Below are 16,122 nucleotides of genomic sequence, written 5' to 3' on the forward strand. Positions count from 1 at the left end.
AGTTTCCCTCCAAGTCACACACCATCCTGACTTGGAACTATATTGCCATTCCTTCACCGTCACTGGGTCAAAATCCTGGAACTCCCTAACAGCACTGTTGGTGTACTCAGATGGACTGCAGTGGTTCAAGAAGGCAGCTCACCACCACCTTCTCAAGGGCAATCAGGGATGGGCAATAAATGCTGGCCTGGCCAGCGATGCTACATGAATGAATAAAAAAAAAGTTCAGCAACTTCACACCGTTACCTATCCTACAAAATTGACTATAATTCAATATACTTTACTGGCTATAAAGTACTTTGGGACACCCTGAGGTTGCGAAAGGCGCTAGAAAAATGCAAGTGTTTCTTTTTCTTTCTTTCCATAGCCAGAGTGAAATTGTAAACCGAGTTCTTTATAAACAGGCTCAAGATTTATTTATACTGAGTACACAGAAGGAATCATCTCCCGTGGCTAATGACTGACTGCACTCTGCTCTGGGAGCAGCACAGAGGTTAACATCTGGCAGTTCAGCATTACACCTTATGATGTGTGTGTGTGACCCCCAACAAAAAGCCAGTAAACCCATCACTGATCCTGGCTGAAACTCTCAATGCAGGCTAATTTGAAACTGGGAATTGCTTTCCACCTTCAGATACGAAAATCTGTCCCCTTCCTTCGTCTCAAACCGAGACACTTGCAGAATCTCTGATCTGTGCTCATGCTGGCTGGTTTAAGGTGAAGGGGGAAAGCAGGTGACTGATTACAGTCAACATTAAATCTGTACTCACATGTTCCTGATCATCGCAATGACCAGCCACTTTGAGCTCCGGAGCTGGTGACACTGAATCCTGGCAGAGGTCAGTGTATCTGCACCTGCAGAAAAAACAAATAAAATAAAAAGGGAACCTTTTACCTTCCATTACCTGGGTATCAGAAAGAGGAGGTTAAAAAAGATTGGAAGGTGAATTTAAAGGCTGCTGTGAAAACATTGCGGGTAAGTTTACAAATTGATTTCTGAGAGACCAGGAGATTCCACGAATGTTCCTTTCGGCCCCACGATAATCCTTTACGTCTTCCTCACCTTATGTACCTACTCTGGCTCCATAGTGTTTAAGCTCCACGTGAGCCTCCTCCCACTTACGTCATCTCACCCTATCAACAAATCCTTCTACTCCTTTCTTGCTCATATGATTATCTCGCTTTTCCTTAAATGCTATTTGCCTGAAGAGTATGATAGCAAATTCCACACTCACATCACGCTCCAGGTAAAGACATTGGTCCTGAATTGCCTATTGGATTTATTAATAGAACATAGAACATAGAACATTACAGCGCAGTACAGGCCCTTCAGCCCTCGATGTTGCGCCGACCTGTGAAACCATCTGAGCTACACTATTCCATTTTCATCCATATGTCTATCCAATGACCACTTAAATGCCCTTAAAGTTGGCGAGTCTACTACTGTTGCAGGCAGGGCGTTCCACGCCCCTACTACTCTCCGAGTAAAGAAACTACCTCTAACATCTGTCCTATATCTATCACCCCTCAACTTAAAGCTATGTCCCCTCGTGTTTGCCATCACCATCCGAGGAAAAAGACTCTCACTATCCACCCTATCTAACCCTCTGATTATCTTATATGTCTCTGATTATCTTATAGTTATGGCCCCTAATTTTAGATTCCCCCACAAGCAGAAACATTTTCTCCATGTCTACCCTGTCAAACCCCATGGAATGGTGTGAAATTTACAAAATCTTTGACTGAGATACCAATGGTGCCAAATGGGATGAATTCTGAGCAATTACTTTGCTGTCCATTGAGAACTGGGTGAGTGTTTCTCCAAACACTTTGGTCCTTTATATCCAACATAAAGAAATGTCTTTTATCCATTTTTACCAGAGTTGGAGCTGGATCAGTGTCCCACAGGCGAAGGGACAGTGCCACCTAATGATTTGCAAAGCACCCTTAATATAGGCAATGAGGGAACAGCTACCGATCAAGACTAGAGGGGTTCGGGGATGTGACTGAACTCATGATCATAGCAGAAGGTTTTTAAGGAAGTTTTATTTGAAGATGGAGAGAGACAAGTTGGAGGGGGTGAGAGATAGAATGCCAGAGTTCCAGAGTGATTTGGTAACTGGAAGCACAGTAGGTCTAAGTCAGAGCGTGGAAGCGTGAGAGATGGGACACAGGACTTGGAAGAATTTGTAAACAAGGAGGTGGATTTTCAAGTCATGTGGGTGGTTGGCAAACCAGTGAAGGTCAAGAAGGTGGGAGGGGGGTGGTGATATAAAATGGGGGTTAGTGGATGAAAGAGCGGGGATTATGAAGGTTTGAACAAGCTGCAGTTGACGTTGGGTGAAGTTCGGGAAACCCAGGTGTTGGACAGTTAAACTTGAAGATGACGGAGATGTGGATGAGAGTTTCAACAGCAGCGATGGAGAGGTGAAGATGGAACCAGACATTGCTACCCAGTTCCCTGAAAATATATTGGTTTGTTTTAACATTTAGCATTACACAACATGTATGGCGCATCAGCAACGTAGACTGTCAATTCCCTGTTCTATCACACTTAAAGACTCTAATTTATGGTCAGGCAGTAAAAAAACACTATCATGGCTGATGAGTGCACATTTCTATCAATGATTCAGCACCTACCAGTGAAAGGACTCACAAAATTGCTCGACGTCTGCTGTTTTATTAATGTCCATTTTACTCTGGCGGGTAAATATTTCAAGCACTGCATTCTGGCGCAGCAAGGACCCAAACACAGATCCTCAAACACCTGAAAGAGATAAGAAAAAACAACACTCTACATACAGGACAAATGGACCTGCAAGTAAATAAATACAAGACAGATTCAGTGATAACATCACCACAGTTCATCAACAGTTCTTAATAGAATTAGCTGAGATTTCAAATGCTGGCTGCAAAGTGCTTTGAGGTTGGGAAAGGCGCTATATAAATGTTTCTTTGTCACGATCCAGGGATCCCTGGTGGAAAATACACAAATGCAGACAAGACAGGATTCACAGTGATGGCCTCCATAGTTGATTGGCTTGTAAGACTCACCAGTCAAGGTTTACACAAGAGCACCAGCCACTTGGCAAGATACCGGAGGGTGAAGGGGGAACCACATTCCTTTATGAGGCAGTAAAAAAACCCAATATCTTCCAGAAGTAATGCTTTGCTGTGATGGTGCATCACATGATCCCAGTTAAATATTCAACAACTTCGCTTTATTTGAGCTTCCAAGAAACAAAGAGGAACTTGAAGCCACAATGATACAATGCTTGGCTTTATAATTGGTCACAGAGAAGGTAGTGCAATTGGCTTTGCGATGTATATTACTGTCACCAGTACTCACCAGTGACACTCAAAGGGCACCTTGAGTCCATTGAATTTTAATCAAGAAACAATATTCCTCTGTCTCACATGGGTCTACGTGTACAGTCATTAGGATCGGCACATTCAGGCACACAGGAGGTTCATTCAGGGTGATTGGAGCTTCCTACAATATGTTTTTCAAAGTTATTTTCCACATTGCAGTCTCTAACAGTTCGCTAGACAATACAATTCAAATTAATGTGTCACCTTGGGTGGTGCTGAGTGACTGGGCAGGACTACATTAGAGCTCAGATAAGTACCAGGGAAGTATTTTACCAGAGGGCAAATCCCAAAACCATAGCAACATATACTTAACATATTAACTCATCCCAAGATGCTTCACAGGAGAGTCAACAAACAAAATTTGACACTGAGCTGCAAAAGGGGGCATTAGAGCAGATTATCAAAAGTCTGGTTAAAGAGGTTGGTTTTAAGAAGGAGAGAGAGAGATAGAGAGGTGGAGATAAAGGCAAAATACTGCAGATGCTGGAAATCTGAACTAAAAACAAGAAATGCTGGAAATACTCAGCAGGTCTGGCAGCATCTGTGGAGAGAGAAGCAGAGTTAACATTTCAGGACTGTGACCTTTCATCAGAATTGGCAAATATTAGAAATGTAAAAGGTTATAAGCAAGTAAAGCAGGGTTGGGCCAAGAGATAACAAAAGAGAAGGTGTAGATAGGATAAGGTCACAGAATAGCTGACCAGAAGGTTGTGGAGCAAAGGCAAACAATATGTTAATGGCGTGTTGAAAGACAAAGCATTAGTACAGATAGGGTGTTAACGGACTGAAAATTGAACAGCCTCAAGTACAAACATGATAAAAAAAGTGGGTAAGCAAACTGAACAAACTAAGATGAAGTAAAATAAAATAAACATTAAAAAAAAAACAGAAAACTAAAAATAAAAGTAAAATGGGGGGCCTGTCAGGCTCTGAAATTATTGAACTCAATGTTCAGTCCAGCTGGCTGTAGTGTGACTAGAGAGGTGGAGATGTTTGAGGAGGGAATTCTAGAACTTAGGGCTTAGGCAGCTTAAGGCATAAGAATCACAAGAACTTCCTGGTCTTTTTCAAACAGGACCACAGGAATATTGATTCTAGATTTATACATGTGAGCATGCGTCTACATAATATTCCTCCCAATGATGATGCCCAAGTGCTTAGTAATAACCAGCTAACTGAGATCAGTTCCCATATTGAAACAAAGACTTGCATTTATTTAGTGCTTTTCACAACCACTGGACATCTCAAAGTGTTTTACAGTCAATGAAATACTTTTGAAGTGCAGTCACTGTTGTAATGCAAGAAACACGGCAGCCAATTTGTGCACAGCAAGCTCCCACCAACATCAATGCGATAATGACCAGAAAATCTGTTTGTGATGTTGATTGAGGGATAAATATTGGCCAGAACACCCCTACACTTCTTTGAAATAGTGCTATGGAATCTTTTACATCCACCTGAGGGGGAAAATGGGTCCTCTGTTTAATACCTCATCCAAACAACAGCACCTCTGACAGTGCAGCACTCCCTCCTGGAGTGGGACTTGAACCCAGAACCCTGTGACTCAGGAGGCGAGAGTGCTACCAACTGAGCCACAGCTGGCATTAAAGAAGCAGCCTCTAGTTATATGATCATGTAAAACCTCAAGGCTTTTAGGGACCAGTACTCACCGTAACAATTCCTCTAGATCAGAGAAACTTAACACCAATAGAGATATCCTCCATTTCCACCCTGCAAGTTCTCGGAGATATCAAGGGGTGTAGAGGGTGGTGGGTCATACACAAATGGACAGATAGTAGGGCTAATAAAGAGAGGCATGTACTGGGGCTCCCAATCGTAAGGCCAAGAAGATAACCATTGTGACAATAAGTGTACGGGGCTGAGCCTTTAGATGGGTAGTAATTCAAATAACCAAGACCATCATTCACAAGCGTAACTCCACTTACAACTCCCCATGTGGTCTGTGCTTGAAACCAAATGGCAAGTGGAGAATTACAGTAGACTACATTGGCCCTTTTGAATCAAAACTTAGCTAGTCAGACGGGAGCAGAGTGTTTCGGCACCTTGGATGGATCTAATGTGTTTCTGAATATGAGAGTTCACCCTGGAGACCTCCCCTTTTCATTTACTAGTAAACAGTATATCTGGAATAGGTCCCTAATCAGATGCACTCTGGTGTGGAGTTTAACAACTTGACTATTCCACTTGTGTCTCGAATTATACTGGTTATGTTGCTGATTTTAACAGAATGCATTGGCGTTATTTTGCATTCATTCTGTTCTTATTATGCAAGTATGCATTATTAATGCATTTATCAGTTTCCACTACTAATTCAGTTCCGTGGATAGACTGGAGAAGCTGGGATTGCTCTCCTTAGAACAGAAATGGTTAAACAGATGTAATGAAGGTGTTCAAAGATCATGAACGGCTTTGATAGAGTAAAGAAGAATAAACTATTTTCAGTCATGGTAGGGTCAGTAACCAGAGGACACAGATTAAAGGTGATTGGCAAAAGAACCAGAGGGGAGAGGACAAAATTTTTCTTTTTAAACACTGAGTTATGATCTGTAATGCACTGCCTACAGGGATGGTGGAAGCAGATTCATTAGCAACTTTCAAAAGGGAATTGGATAAATTCTTTAAGGGTAAAAATATCGGGCTATGGGGAAAGAGCAGGGGAGTGGGACTAATTGGACTAGTCTTCAAGAGCGCAGGCTAGTTGATGGCTTGTTAAGGGAACGTGAGAATGCCCTGCCTTGTATAGACATTGGGACCCTTTGTTGGTAAAGAGCTAAAGCTAAGGGAGTAAATAAGCTGAACTGGCAAGATTGGGCTGATGTGGAGGGAAACAGGGATGTGTGAGGTGATTGAGGAGGCTTCTTTAAAAAGACAGCGTTTTCGACATTGAAGTTCAATCTTTGGCTTTTAGTTCTAGCTTCAGTGCATTTCTTTAGTATTTCTGTTTTTTAGGTTTTTTTTAGTACATGTAAAAGGATCTCTGACAAAAATCAGGAAGTACATCTCTGACAAGTGGCGAGAAGATTACAGAAGTTACAGGGAAATACATATGTGTCTCATAGACATACAAGCTTTCCCGAGACCAAGGGTGGTGAGATTTAAGAGTTAGTTCAGAGACCTCAATCACTGTGCAGGGTGAATTTTATTCACACGCTCAATGTTTTAAATGCTGCTAAGCATGATTCAAAGGTTAATAAATAATTGCTTGTTCAAGATTTTGTTGCTCGTATTTCTTCTTCGATAACTGCCAAGAGAGGGTTAATTAGCGCAGATTGAGTGATTGCAAGCCATGACCCTGAGCTTCTGGTCACTTGCCAATTTAATTCTTTATCTAACTCCTGCTCTGATCTCTGTCCTCAGCTTCCTACACTGTTCCAATGAAGCACAAGGAACAACATCTCATTGTGCTGTAGCCTCTGGGCTCAACATAGAGTTCAACTGTAGATTTGAGTTAATGATCCAATTTTCTCTTGGACATTGTGCAACTATTTATATCTCCTCTGGACCCAGCTTTTGTTTCTTTACTTGTCCCATTATCAACTCCTTCAGCTTTGCACCATCATCCCTTTTATCATTTAATCACTCCTGCTTTCCACCCTATCATAAACATTCCCCTTTGTTCTTTCCCGACCCCTTTTCCCTGTACTTGCTTAAAATCTATTCATCTCAAACGTCTCCCAATTCTGACAAAGGATCATCGACCTGAAGAATTTACTTTATTATTCTCACCGCAGGTGCTGAGCGTTTCCTACGTCCACAGAATTTTGCTTTTGGTTAATTCACTCAGTGGCCGTGCCTTCAGCCGCCCCAAGCTCTGGAATTGCCCCCCTTAATGCTCTCCGCCTCTCTCTGCCCCTTTAAGACACCCCTCAAAACTTACCTATTTGACCAAGCTTTAAGTCACATGTCCTAATATCTCTTTATGCGGCTCAGTGTTCAATAACGTTCCTGTGAAGCCTCTTGAAAAGTTTTACTATGTTAAAGGTTCTATATAAATGCAAGTTGTTGTTGTTTGGGCAACAATTGAAGGACTGCACCTCAAAACCTTTAGATATTCATTTAAACAGGGCAGAAGAATAGATGCAGTAGCAAAAATCCAACTAACTTCCCATTGCTCGTTACATCCTCTTCCACTTGCTACCTTCCTGCAAGGTCTCACCCCCAGCTCTGCAGTAAGCAGTTTACCATAACCTTCACCCGCACAAACACACATATAGAGACCGACCTTTGATACTTCTGTTGCTGCTGTCAAACTCGACCACTCAGTGATCATAAGCCAATATTGGACAGCTCTCCCTCTCCAGGCTGATCGAGCAGTGAGCAATGTACCGACTCTGTGCTCAAAAAAATCACTGCTGAGGTGAAAGGGAAAAGCAAATCCTGTAAAAAAACATTTTGCAACTGCCTTTCTATTTTGGCTGCAACCAGTAACAGAATGTAGCACAAAGGCACATGAACTGGCTGTAACACAAAATTGTGGCTTTCTTATCTCATTACAGATGTGATTGCAAGTACTGTAAAATCTGGTGCATTTGTAACGCCAAGGCTATATTGTCTCGGTTGGTGTCACTCCCAACCGAATCAGAAGGTTGTAGGTAAAAGCCCCACTCCAGGACCCAAGTCGCTAATCTGGACCAACTCCTCAGTGCAGTACTGAGGGAATGCTGCATCGTCGGAGGTGCCGTCTTTCACATGAAATGGTAAACCGAGATCCCATCTGCCTGTTCCAACGTTTCAGGTGGACAATGAAGATCGCACGACATTGTTTGAAGAGCCGAGGAGATCTCCTGATGCCCTGGCCAACATTCATCCCTTAACAAACACCATCAAGAAGAGTTTAACCATTGCGGCTTGTGGGACCTTGCTGTGCATATACAGGCAGCCGCATTTGTAGCAAGTGAACATGTTAGCCATGGCTCAGTGGGTATCACTCCCATCTCTGAGTCACGAGATTGTGGGTTTGAGTCCCACTCCAGAGGCTCAAGCACAAAATCCAACCTTAGACTTCCAGTGCAGTGCTGACAGAGTGCTGCAAGGTCAGAGGAGCCACCTTTCAGATGAGACATAACATTGATCTGCCCTCTCAGGTAGACATAAAAGATAGGGTTGCGCAGTGGTTAGCACCGCAGCCTCACATCTCCAGGGACCTGGGTTCAATTCTGGGTACTGCCTGTGCGGAGTTTGCAAGTTCTCCTTGTGACAGTGTGGGTTTTCGCCGGGTGCTCTGGTTTCCCCCCACAGCCAAAGACTTGCAGGTTGATAGGTAAATTGGCCATTGTAAATTGCCCCTAGTGTAGGTAGGTGGTAGGGAATATGGGATTACTGTAGGGTTAGTATAAACGGGTGGTTGTTGGTCGGCACAGACTCGGTGAGCCGAAGGGCCTGTTTCAGTGCTGTATCTCTAAATAAATAAATCCCATAGATCTATTTTGAAGAACAAGTGAATTCTCCCATTTCTTGGCCAGTTTTGATCCCTCAAACAACATTACTAAAAACAGATTATCCAATCACTACCTCATTGCTTTTTGTGGGATCTTGCTGTGTGACTACACTTCCAATAGATACTTAAGTGGCTGTAAAGCACCTTGCGACATCCTGAGGTCATGAAAGATGCCTTAGAAATACTAGTTCCTTCTTTATAAAAGATAACTAATTGATCGTTAAGAACTTTGGGTTGCCCCAAGAATATGATCAGACTGTATGCAAGTTTGTTTTCTCTAAAAATGGTAAAGTTCTGAAAATAATTTTAAAAGTAGTATTTCTACATGGCTTTATAGTACTCGTGACACAAAGAGATCAGTCCCTGGTCACAGAGCCTAGCTCTACATTAATACGCCAGCGATCTGTAGTTCAGACATTCAACAAGTCTAATTTGTCTTATCCTCAACTGTCTTTAAACTACTGACTCAGTTTAGGGTACAGTTCCCTGACTTTCTAGAGTACCTCACACACGTGCGGATTCTTCCGCTGCGTAGAGAGGGTGCTCAGGCTACTGGATTCTGTAGTGCATCCCAGTCGAGCTCAGTTGTGTTGATGTCTGACACACACTGTACAACAGGCAGCAGCAAGAAAGAGCAGAAAATGAGCCAATCATTCCACTCCCTTATCCAGAAGCACCCTTTACTAAAGTCATCATCTAACTCAGTACAAGGCAGGAACTGCTCCTGGAATTTTATTGGCTGTATGATTTAGTCTGGGACTGCGAGATGCAAGGACTTATTCCAACTAGACAGCAGCTGGATTTTACTGCAGGAATTAACTTGCACTTTGTCTGTCAACAGCTCCTTGAACGTTTTGTAAATTGGGCATGTTTTTACAGGAAAAGAGATGGAGAGGTGTTCCTTACGGTTGGCCGGATTCGAAAAAGGATCAGATAACGCCGACCATGACAACCTGTTTCATCTGGTCCAGAACAGTGGAACCAGAGAACAGGACTGTGCTTGAAAGGAAAGTAAATTCAAAACTAATCTGTGGAATCAATATTTCGGTGAATGAGTGGTTAATCTATGGAGCAGGTTCCCGAAGGAAACAGTGAACGGAGTTAGTATTGATTCATTCAAATGCAAATTAGATAGATTTCATTCAGAAAAGCAGGTTTTGGGATCCACTATATGAGTAATTTGAGACTTGACGTGCGGTGAGTACAGTGTGCTTGGGAGGAACAGGTGAGTTGGAACCTGTGTTTTTCGAAGTTCTTCACCACTGGGGGTTTTCCTCACCTCATGTTGTAAACTCATTAATCGGGATTGATCACTGTAATTAGTCAATATCTCCATTATTGTATCATGCAACTACCAGGATGGGAGTAGGCGAAGTAGATGGACCTTGGACTTTCATTGCCCAGCAATCGCCATCTTCATAAGATTTACCTGGGTGTGAGTATCTTTAACACACCACACACTTCCCAGACTTCACTCCGCATGTGCAGTTATTGTGCAGATTCAGCAATGATTTCAACATTGTGCCCGAGGTGGATAGTTTTGTTGATTTTTACTTAATTCTTTTTGAGCTGCTGTTGTGTTTCGTGTGTAATTGGATTTATTTAATAGCTTGGAAAAAACCTATTAAAGGCAAAGGTGTACAAGTCGGACGGGTTGAATCTGAAGCAGAATGGGACCAACATCCTCGCTGGGAGGTTCGCTAGTGCTGGGGTGGGGTGAGGTTAAACTAATATAGAAGAGAAACTGAGTCAGTCTGGAAGGCAGAGCAAATATGACCTGTTAAGGCACAAGCGAATAATGCAAGACTGGATTGCATCTATTTTAATGCAAGGAGTCTTACTAGAAAGGCAGATGAATTGAGCATTGATTAGCACATGGGATTATGATTTAATTGTTATTACATAGACATGATTGAGGGAGGGGGAGGACTGGCAGCTCAATATTCCAGGGTATAGACTCTTTAGGCGTGACAGTGGAGGGGAATAAAAGAGGTGGTATTGCACTGTTGATCAAGGAGTCAATTACTGCAGTAAGGAGGGATGATATCTTAGAAGGTTCCTCAAATGAGGCCATATAGGTAGAACTTAAAAACAAAAAGGGGGCAATCACTTGGCTGGGAGTGTACTACAGGCCTCCAAACAAACAGTCAAGGAGAGATAGAAGAGCAGATACGTAGGCAAATCTCAGAGGAGGTGTAAAAATAATAGGGTAATAATAGTAGGGGATTTCAACTTCCCCAATATCAACTGGAATAGTCTTAGTGCAAAAGACTTAAAGGGGGCGGAATTCTTAAAATGCATACAGGAGAGCTTTGTGAGCAAGTACGTAGAAAGTCCTACAAGAGAAGGGGCAGTACTGGACCTAATCTTAGGGAATGAAGCAGGACAAGTGGTAGAAGTGTCAGTGAGGGAGCATTTCGGGTAGAGTGACCATAACTCTGTAAGATTTAAGATAGTTATGGAAAAGGACAAAGACGGACCAGAAATAAAAGTACTGAATTGGGGGAAGGCCGATTTCAATATGATAAAACAGGATCTGGCCAAAGTGGACTGGGAGCAGCTAGTTGTAGGAAAGTCTACATCAGACCAGTGGGAGTCATTCAAAGAGGAAATAGTGAGAGTTCAGAGCCAACATGTACCCATTAAGGTGAAGGGTAGGACCAAAGGAACCCTGGATGTCAAGGGATATAGAGGATTGGATCAGGAAAAAAGGAGGCTTATTGCAGATTCAGCACACTGAAAACAGCAGAGGCCCTAGAGGAGTATAGAAAGTGTGGGGGGTGGGGGGGGGGGGGGGGTACTAAAAAGTAATTAGGAGAGCGAAGAGGGGACATGAAAAAACACTGGTGGGCAAGATAAAGGAAAATCCTAAGGCATTTTATAAGTATATTAAGGGCAAGAGGATAACCATGGAAAGAGGAGGGCTCATTAGGGACCAGAGAGGCAGTCTGTGTGTGGAGCTGGAGGACATAGGTGAGGTTTCATGATTACTTTTCATCTGTGTTCACTATGGAGAAGGACGATGTAGGTGTAGAGATCAGGGAGGGGGATTGTGATATACTTGAACATATTAGCATTGAAAGGGAGGAAGTATTAGCTGTTTTAGTGGGCTGAAAAGTAGATAAATCCCCAAGCCCAGATGAGATGTATCCCAGGCTGTTATGTGAGGCAAGGGAGGAGATAGCAGGGGCTCTGACACAAATTTTCAAATCCTCTCTGGCCACAGGAAAGGTACCGGAGGAATGGTGGACAGCGAATGCGGTACCATTATTCAAGAAGGGTAGCAGGGATAAACCAGATAATTACAGGCCAGTGAGTCTAACATCAGTGGTTGGGAAAATATTGGAAAATATTGAGGGACAGGATTAATCGCCACTTGGAGAGGCAGGGATTAATCAGGGATAGTCAGCATAGCTTTGTCGGGGGAGATCTTGTCTAACTAACTTGACTGAATTTTTTGAGGAGGTGACTAGATGTGTAGATGAGGGTAAAGCAGTTGATGTAGTCTACATGGACTACATTGGCTTTTGATAAGGTCCCACATAGGAGATTGGTTAAGAAGGTAAGAGTCCATGGGATCCAGGGCAATCTGGCAAATTGGATCCAAAATTGGCTTAGTGGCAGGAGGCAGAGGGTGATGGTCGAGGGTTGTTTCTGCGAGTGGAAGCCTGTGACCAGTGGTGTACAGCAGGGATCGGTGCTGGGACCCTTGCTGTTTGTAGTGTACATTAATGATTTAGATGTGAATATAGGAGGTATGATCAGTAAGTTTGCAGATGACACGAAAATTGGTGGTGTCGTAAATAGTGAGGAGGAAAGCCTTAGATTACAGAACGATATAGATGGGCTGGTAAGATGGGTGGAGCAGTGTCAAATGGAATTTAATCCTGAGAAGTGTGAGGTGATGCATTTTGGGAGTACTAACAAGGCAACGGAATATACAATAGATGGTACGACACTAGGATGTACAGACGTCAGAGGGACCTTGGTGTACTTGTCCATCGATCACTGAAGGCAGCAGCACAGGTAGATAAGGTGATTAGGAAGGCATATGGATACTTGCCTTTCTTAGCCGAGGCACAGAATATAAGAGCAGGGAGGTTATGTTAGAGCTATATAAAACGCTAGTTAGGCCACAGCTGGAGTACTGTGTACAGTTCTGGTCACCACACTATAGGAAGGATGTGATTGCACTGGAGAGGGTGCAGAGGAGATTCACCAGGATGTTGCCTGGACTGGAGCATTTCAGCTATGAAGAGAGATTGAAAAAGCTAGGGTTGTTTTCCTTAGAGCAGAGAAGGCTGAGGGGGACATGATTGAGGTGTACAAAATTATGAGGGGCATTGATAGATTAGATAGGAAGAAACTTTTTCCCTTAGTGGAGGGGTCAATAACCAGGGGGCATTGATTTAAGGCAAGGGGCAGGAGGTTTAGAGGGAAAGAAAATTCACCCAGAGGGTGGTTGGAATTTGGAACGCACTGCCTGAAGGGGTGGTAGAGGCAGGAACCCTCACAACATTTAAGGAGTATTTAGATGAACACTTGAAACGCCATAGCATACAAGGCTACGGGCCAAGTGCTGGAAAATGGGATTAGAATAGTTAGGTGCTTGATGGCCGGCACAGACACGATGGGCTGAAGGGCCTGCTTCTGTTCTGTATGACTCTATGAAATCCAACTCCAGCTTTAAATATGTACATAGCCTGATTGGCTGTTAAAAATGGAACAGCTTTGCTCACTGACAGGACCTGGACCAACGCCCAAAAAATTCAAGTTTCAGTTCTCAGGCACAGGAAACAAAGCCGCTGATTAAGGCAAAGGGGAAAAACACAGTATAAAGTGAATCACTTCAACCATATCCAGTTCGTCCCATGTACCCAGTATGGGATAGGAAGTATGGGAAATAGGAGATAGGAGAATGAAGGGGGAAGACGGGACAATAATGGTGGGGTTGTGAACAGTAAATTCCCTGTAGAAAGTTGCCATAGGGGAAGGCAGAAATGAATAAATGACCAGCATTCAGGTACAACAATTTGCACAAATATCCTTTTTAAATCTAATGTTTTCCTGATCAAATTTAACACCATCTCCTCAACAAAACGGAGAAATAAGTGGGGACAAAAGACACCAACTTAAAAATCTACTATTGGTAATGTCTAAAATATAAACTGAACACAAACAGTTCTCCCAAAAAACAAATTGTTTTATACAAAACCAATCAGCTACAATATACAATGTGTAACTAAAAACAGAATACTATTTTCCTTTTTCTGTTTCCAATTTGCTGGCACAGGAGTCTCGTGGGGTTGGGAATTTTTCCCAAATTCTACGTTGGGTGGAACAGGGACAGAATCAACGTCTCAAAAGCTGAGAACAGATTTGAAAGGGATTTATGATTGGATAAAGTCTCTGAATGTGGAGATTGAAGAGTGAAATACATTAAAAACAGCAACAATTTTAAATCAAAATGAAACAACTTGAAAGAAACACTTACATTTATATAGCACCTTTCACAAGCTCGGGCTGTCCCAAAGCACTTTAAAGCCAATGAAGTTATTTTTGAAGTGCAGTCACTGTTGTAATGTAGGAAACACAGCAACCAATCTGTGCACAGGAAGCTCCCACAAACAGCAATGTGATAAGTGGCCAGATAATCTGTTTTAGTGACGTTGGTTGAAAAATAAGATGGCATTTATATAGCGCCTTTCACAGCCACCAGATGTCTCAAAGCGCTACAGAGGAAATGAAGTACATTGTGAAATGTAGTCCCTATCATAATGTAGGTTAAGGGAAAAATATCTACCAGGACATTAGGGGGAACTCCCTACTCTTCTTTGAAACAGTGCAATAGGATCCTTTATATACGCTTGAGAGGGCAGACAGGGCCTCAGTTTAATGTCTCATCAGAAAGACAGCACTCTCTCAGGACTGTCCTGGAGTGTCAGCTTGGATAATGTGCTCAAGTCCAGGAGTGAGACTGGAACCCACAACCTGCAATGTCAGAGGGGAGAGTGTTATGCACTGAGTCACAGCTGACACCTTGGAGGGTGTTTGGCTTGACGGCTGAGAATGGATATTCCAATGGAGAAAATACATTGCAAACCTCAGCGACCGACTGCACTTTAGCGCAGGACAAACTGACAGAGTTGGGGGGAAACGGGACTAACTTAAATAAATCAGTTTGAGTGTGTATCTCTCGTTGCCTAGTCTCCACCTTTAGCGACTGTAGCTTACACTTGCAAACCATGCCCAAAGCATTTCTTTGTAATCGTCTTCACAAAACCACAGCTTCTAAACTTTTTTTTAAAGAACAGTTAAATAGGAGAAAGGTCACCTTGAGCTAACAATATAACCGAGAGTCTCCTCTGTGTGTTAGAACTGTAACGGTACCTGTACTGTCAATCTTAAGAGATTAACTTCATGCTGTTGAAGTGTTCGTTATTTTTTTTTTAAAAAAGAGAGATTTTAAGAAATAGGGCAAACAGGATCCCGGAGACAGCTTCCCAATCCAATTCAACTGCTGTAAGTCACCCTTGTTCCAACTGCTAACGGAACACTTGGAGGAGAATCTTCAACATTACCCTACTGGGGAGGGAGGGAACCTCCCCAGACCTGATTATGGTTAGTTAAGGCTGGTTCATGCTTAATTAAAGTTATAAACTTAACTCTCTCTGCTCACTCATTTAACATTTCCTCTCTGCCTCTGTCAAACTTCCTGCCAAATCTGTGCAGCATATAAAGCCACCCTGGCTGCAAACGTCGACCTTCCAAGCTTATTATTTTTAACTTCTGCTTTCCTTCTGGGTATAGAGTGATGCAGGACAGAAGGAGGCCATTCAGTCCATTGTGCCTGTTCCAGCCCTTTGGCACAGCTATCCAATTAACCCCCCCCCCCCACTTTCCCCATAGTTGTGTAAATCTGTTCCCCTCAAGTATGACAATGAGTTTACCTTCTCAAAGTCATCTGGCCCTGATGTGCACACAACAGTTACTGCATTGTAAATGCAAAGTGATAGAGATTCCCAATCTATCCCAAAATGGTCCTGTGGAGTGTCCAGGAATTGAAGATTAATTAAACAGTGCCGCAAGGAACAGCCAGGAGAAAAACTGAACAATTCTTGCTCACGCCCACTTTTTAAAAAATGTATAATAAAAGCAAAATACCGCGGATGCTGGAAATCTGAAATAAAAACAAGAAATGCTGGAACCACTCAGCAGGTCTGGCAGCATCTGTGGAAAGAGAAGCAGAGTTAACGTTTCGGGTCAGTGACCCTTCTTCGGAACTCATTTTT

The 16,122-nt window shown here is 42.8% G+C and overlaps 1 protein-coding gene across 1 annotated transcript in view; it reads right to left on the bottom strand.

Annotated features, from left to right (window-relative positions):
* nlrx1 (NLR family member X1) overlaps window positions 1–15,536 on the bottom strand; it is a 31,767-nt gene extending 16,231 nt beyond the window's left edge. Inside the window, 5 exon segments of the mRNA XM_068054270.1 lie at window positions 424–476; window positions 771–855; window positions 2,641–2,767; window positions 7,616–7,745; window positions 15,165–15,536. Coding sequence (XP_067910371.1) covers window positions 424–476; window positions 771–855; window positions 2,641–2,767; window positions 7,616–7,663 — 313 coding nt within the window. The 5' untranslated portion in view covers window positions 7,664–7,745; window positions 15,165–15,536.
* Between the last annotated feature and the right edge of the window lie 586 nt (window positions 15,537–16,122).

This window comes from Heterodontus francisci, chromosome 22 (assembly GCF_036365525.1).
Source record: "Heterodontus francisci isolate sHetFra1 chromosome 22, sHetFra1.hap1, whole genome shotgun sequence".
Taxonomy (NCBI): Eukaryota; Metazoa; Chordata; class Chondrichthyes; order Heterodontiformes; family Heterodontidae; genus Heterodontus; species Heterodontus francisci.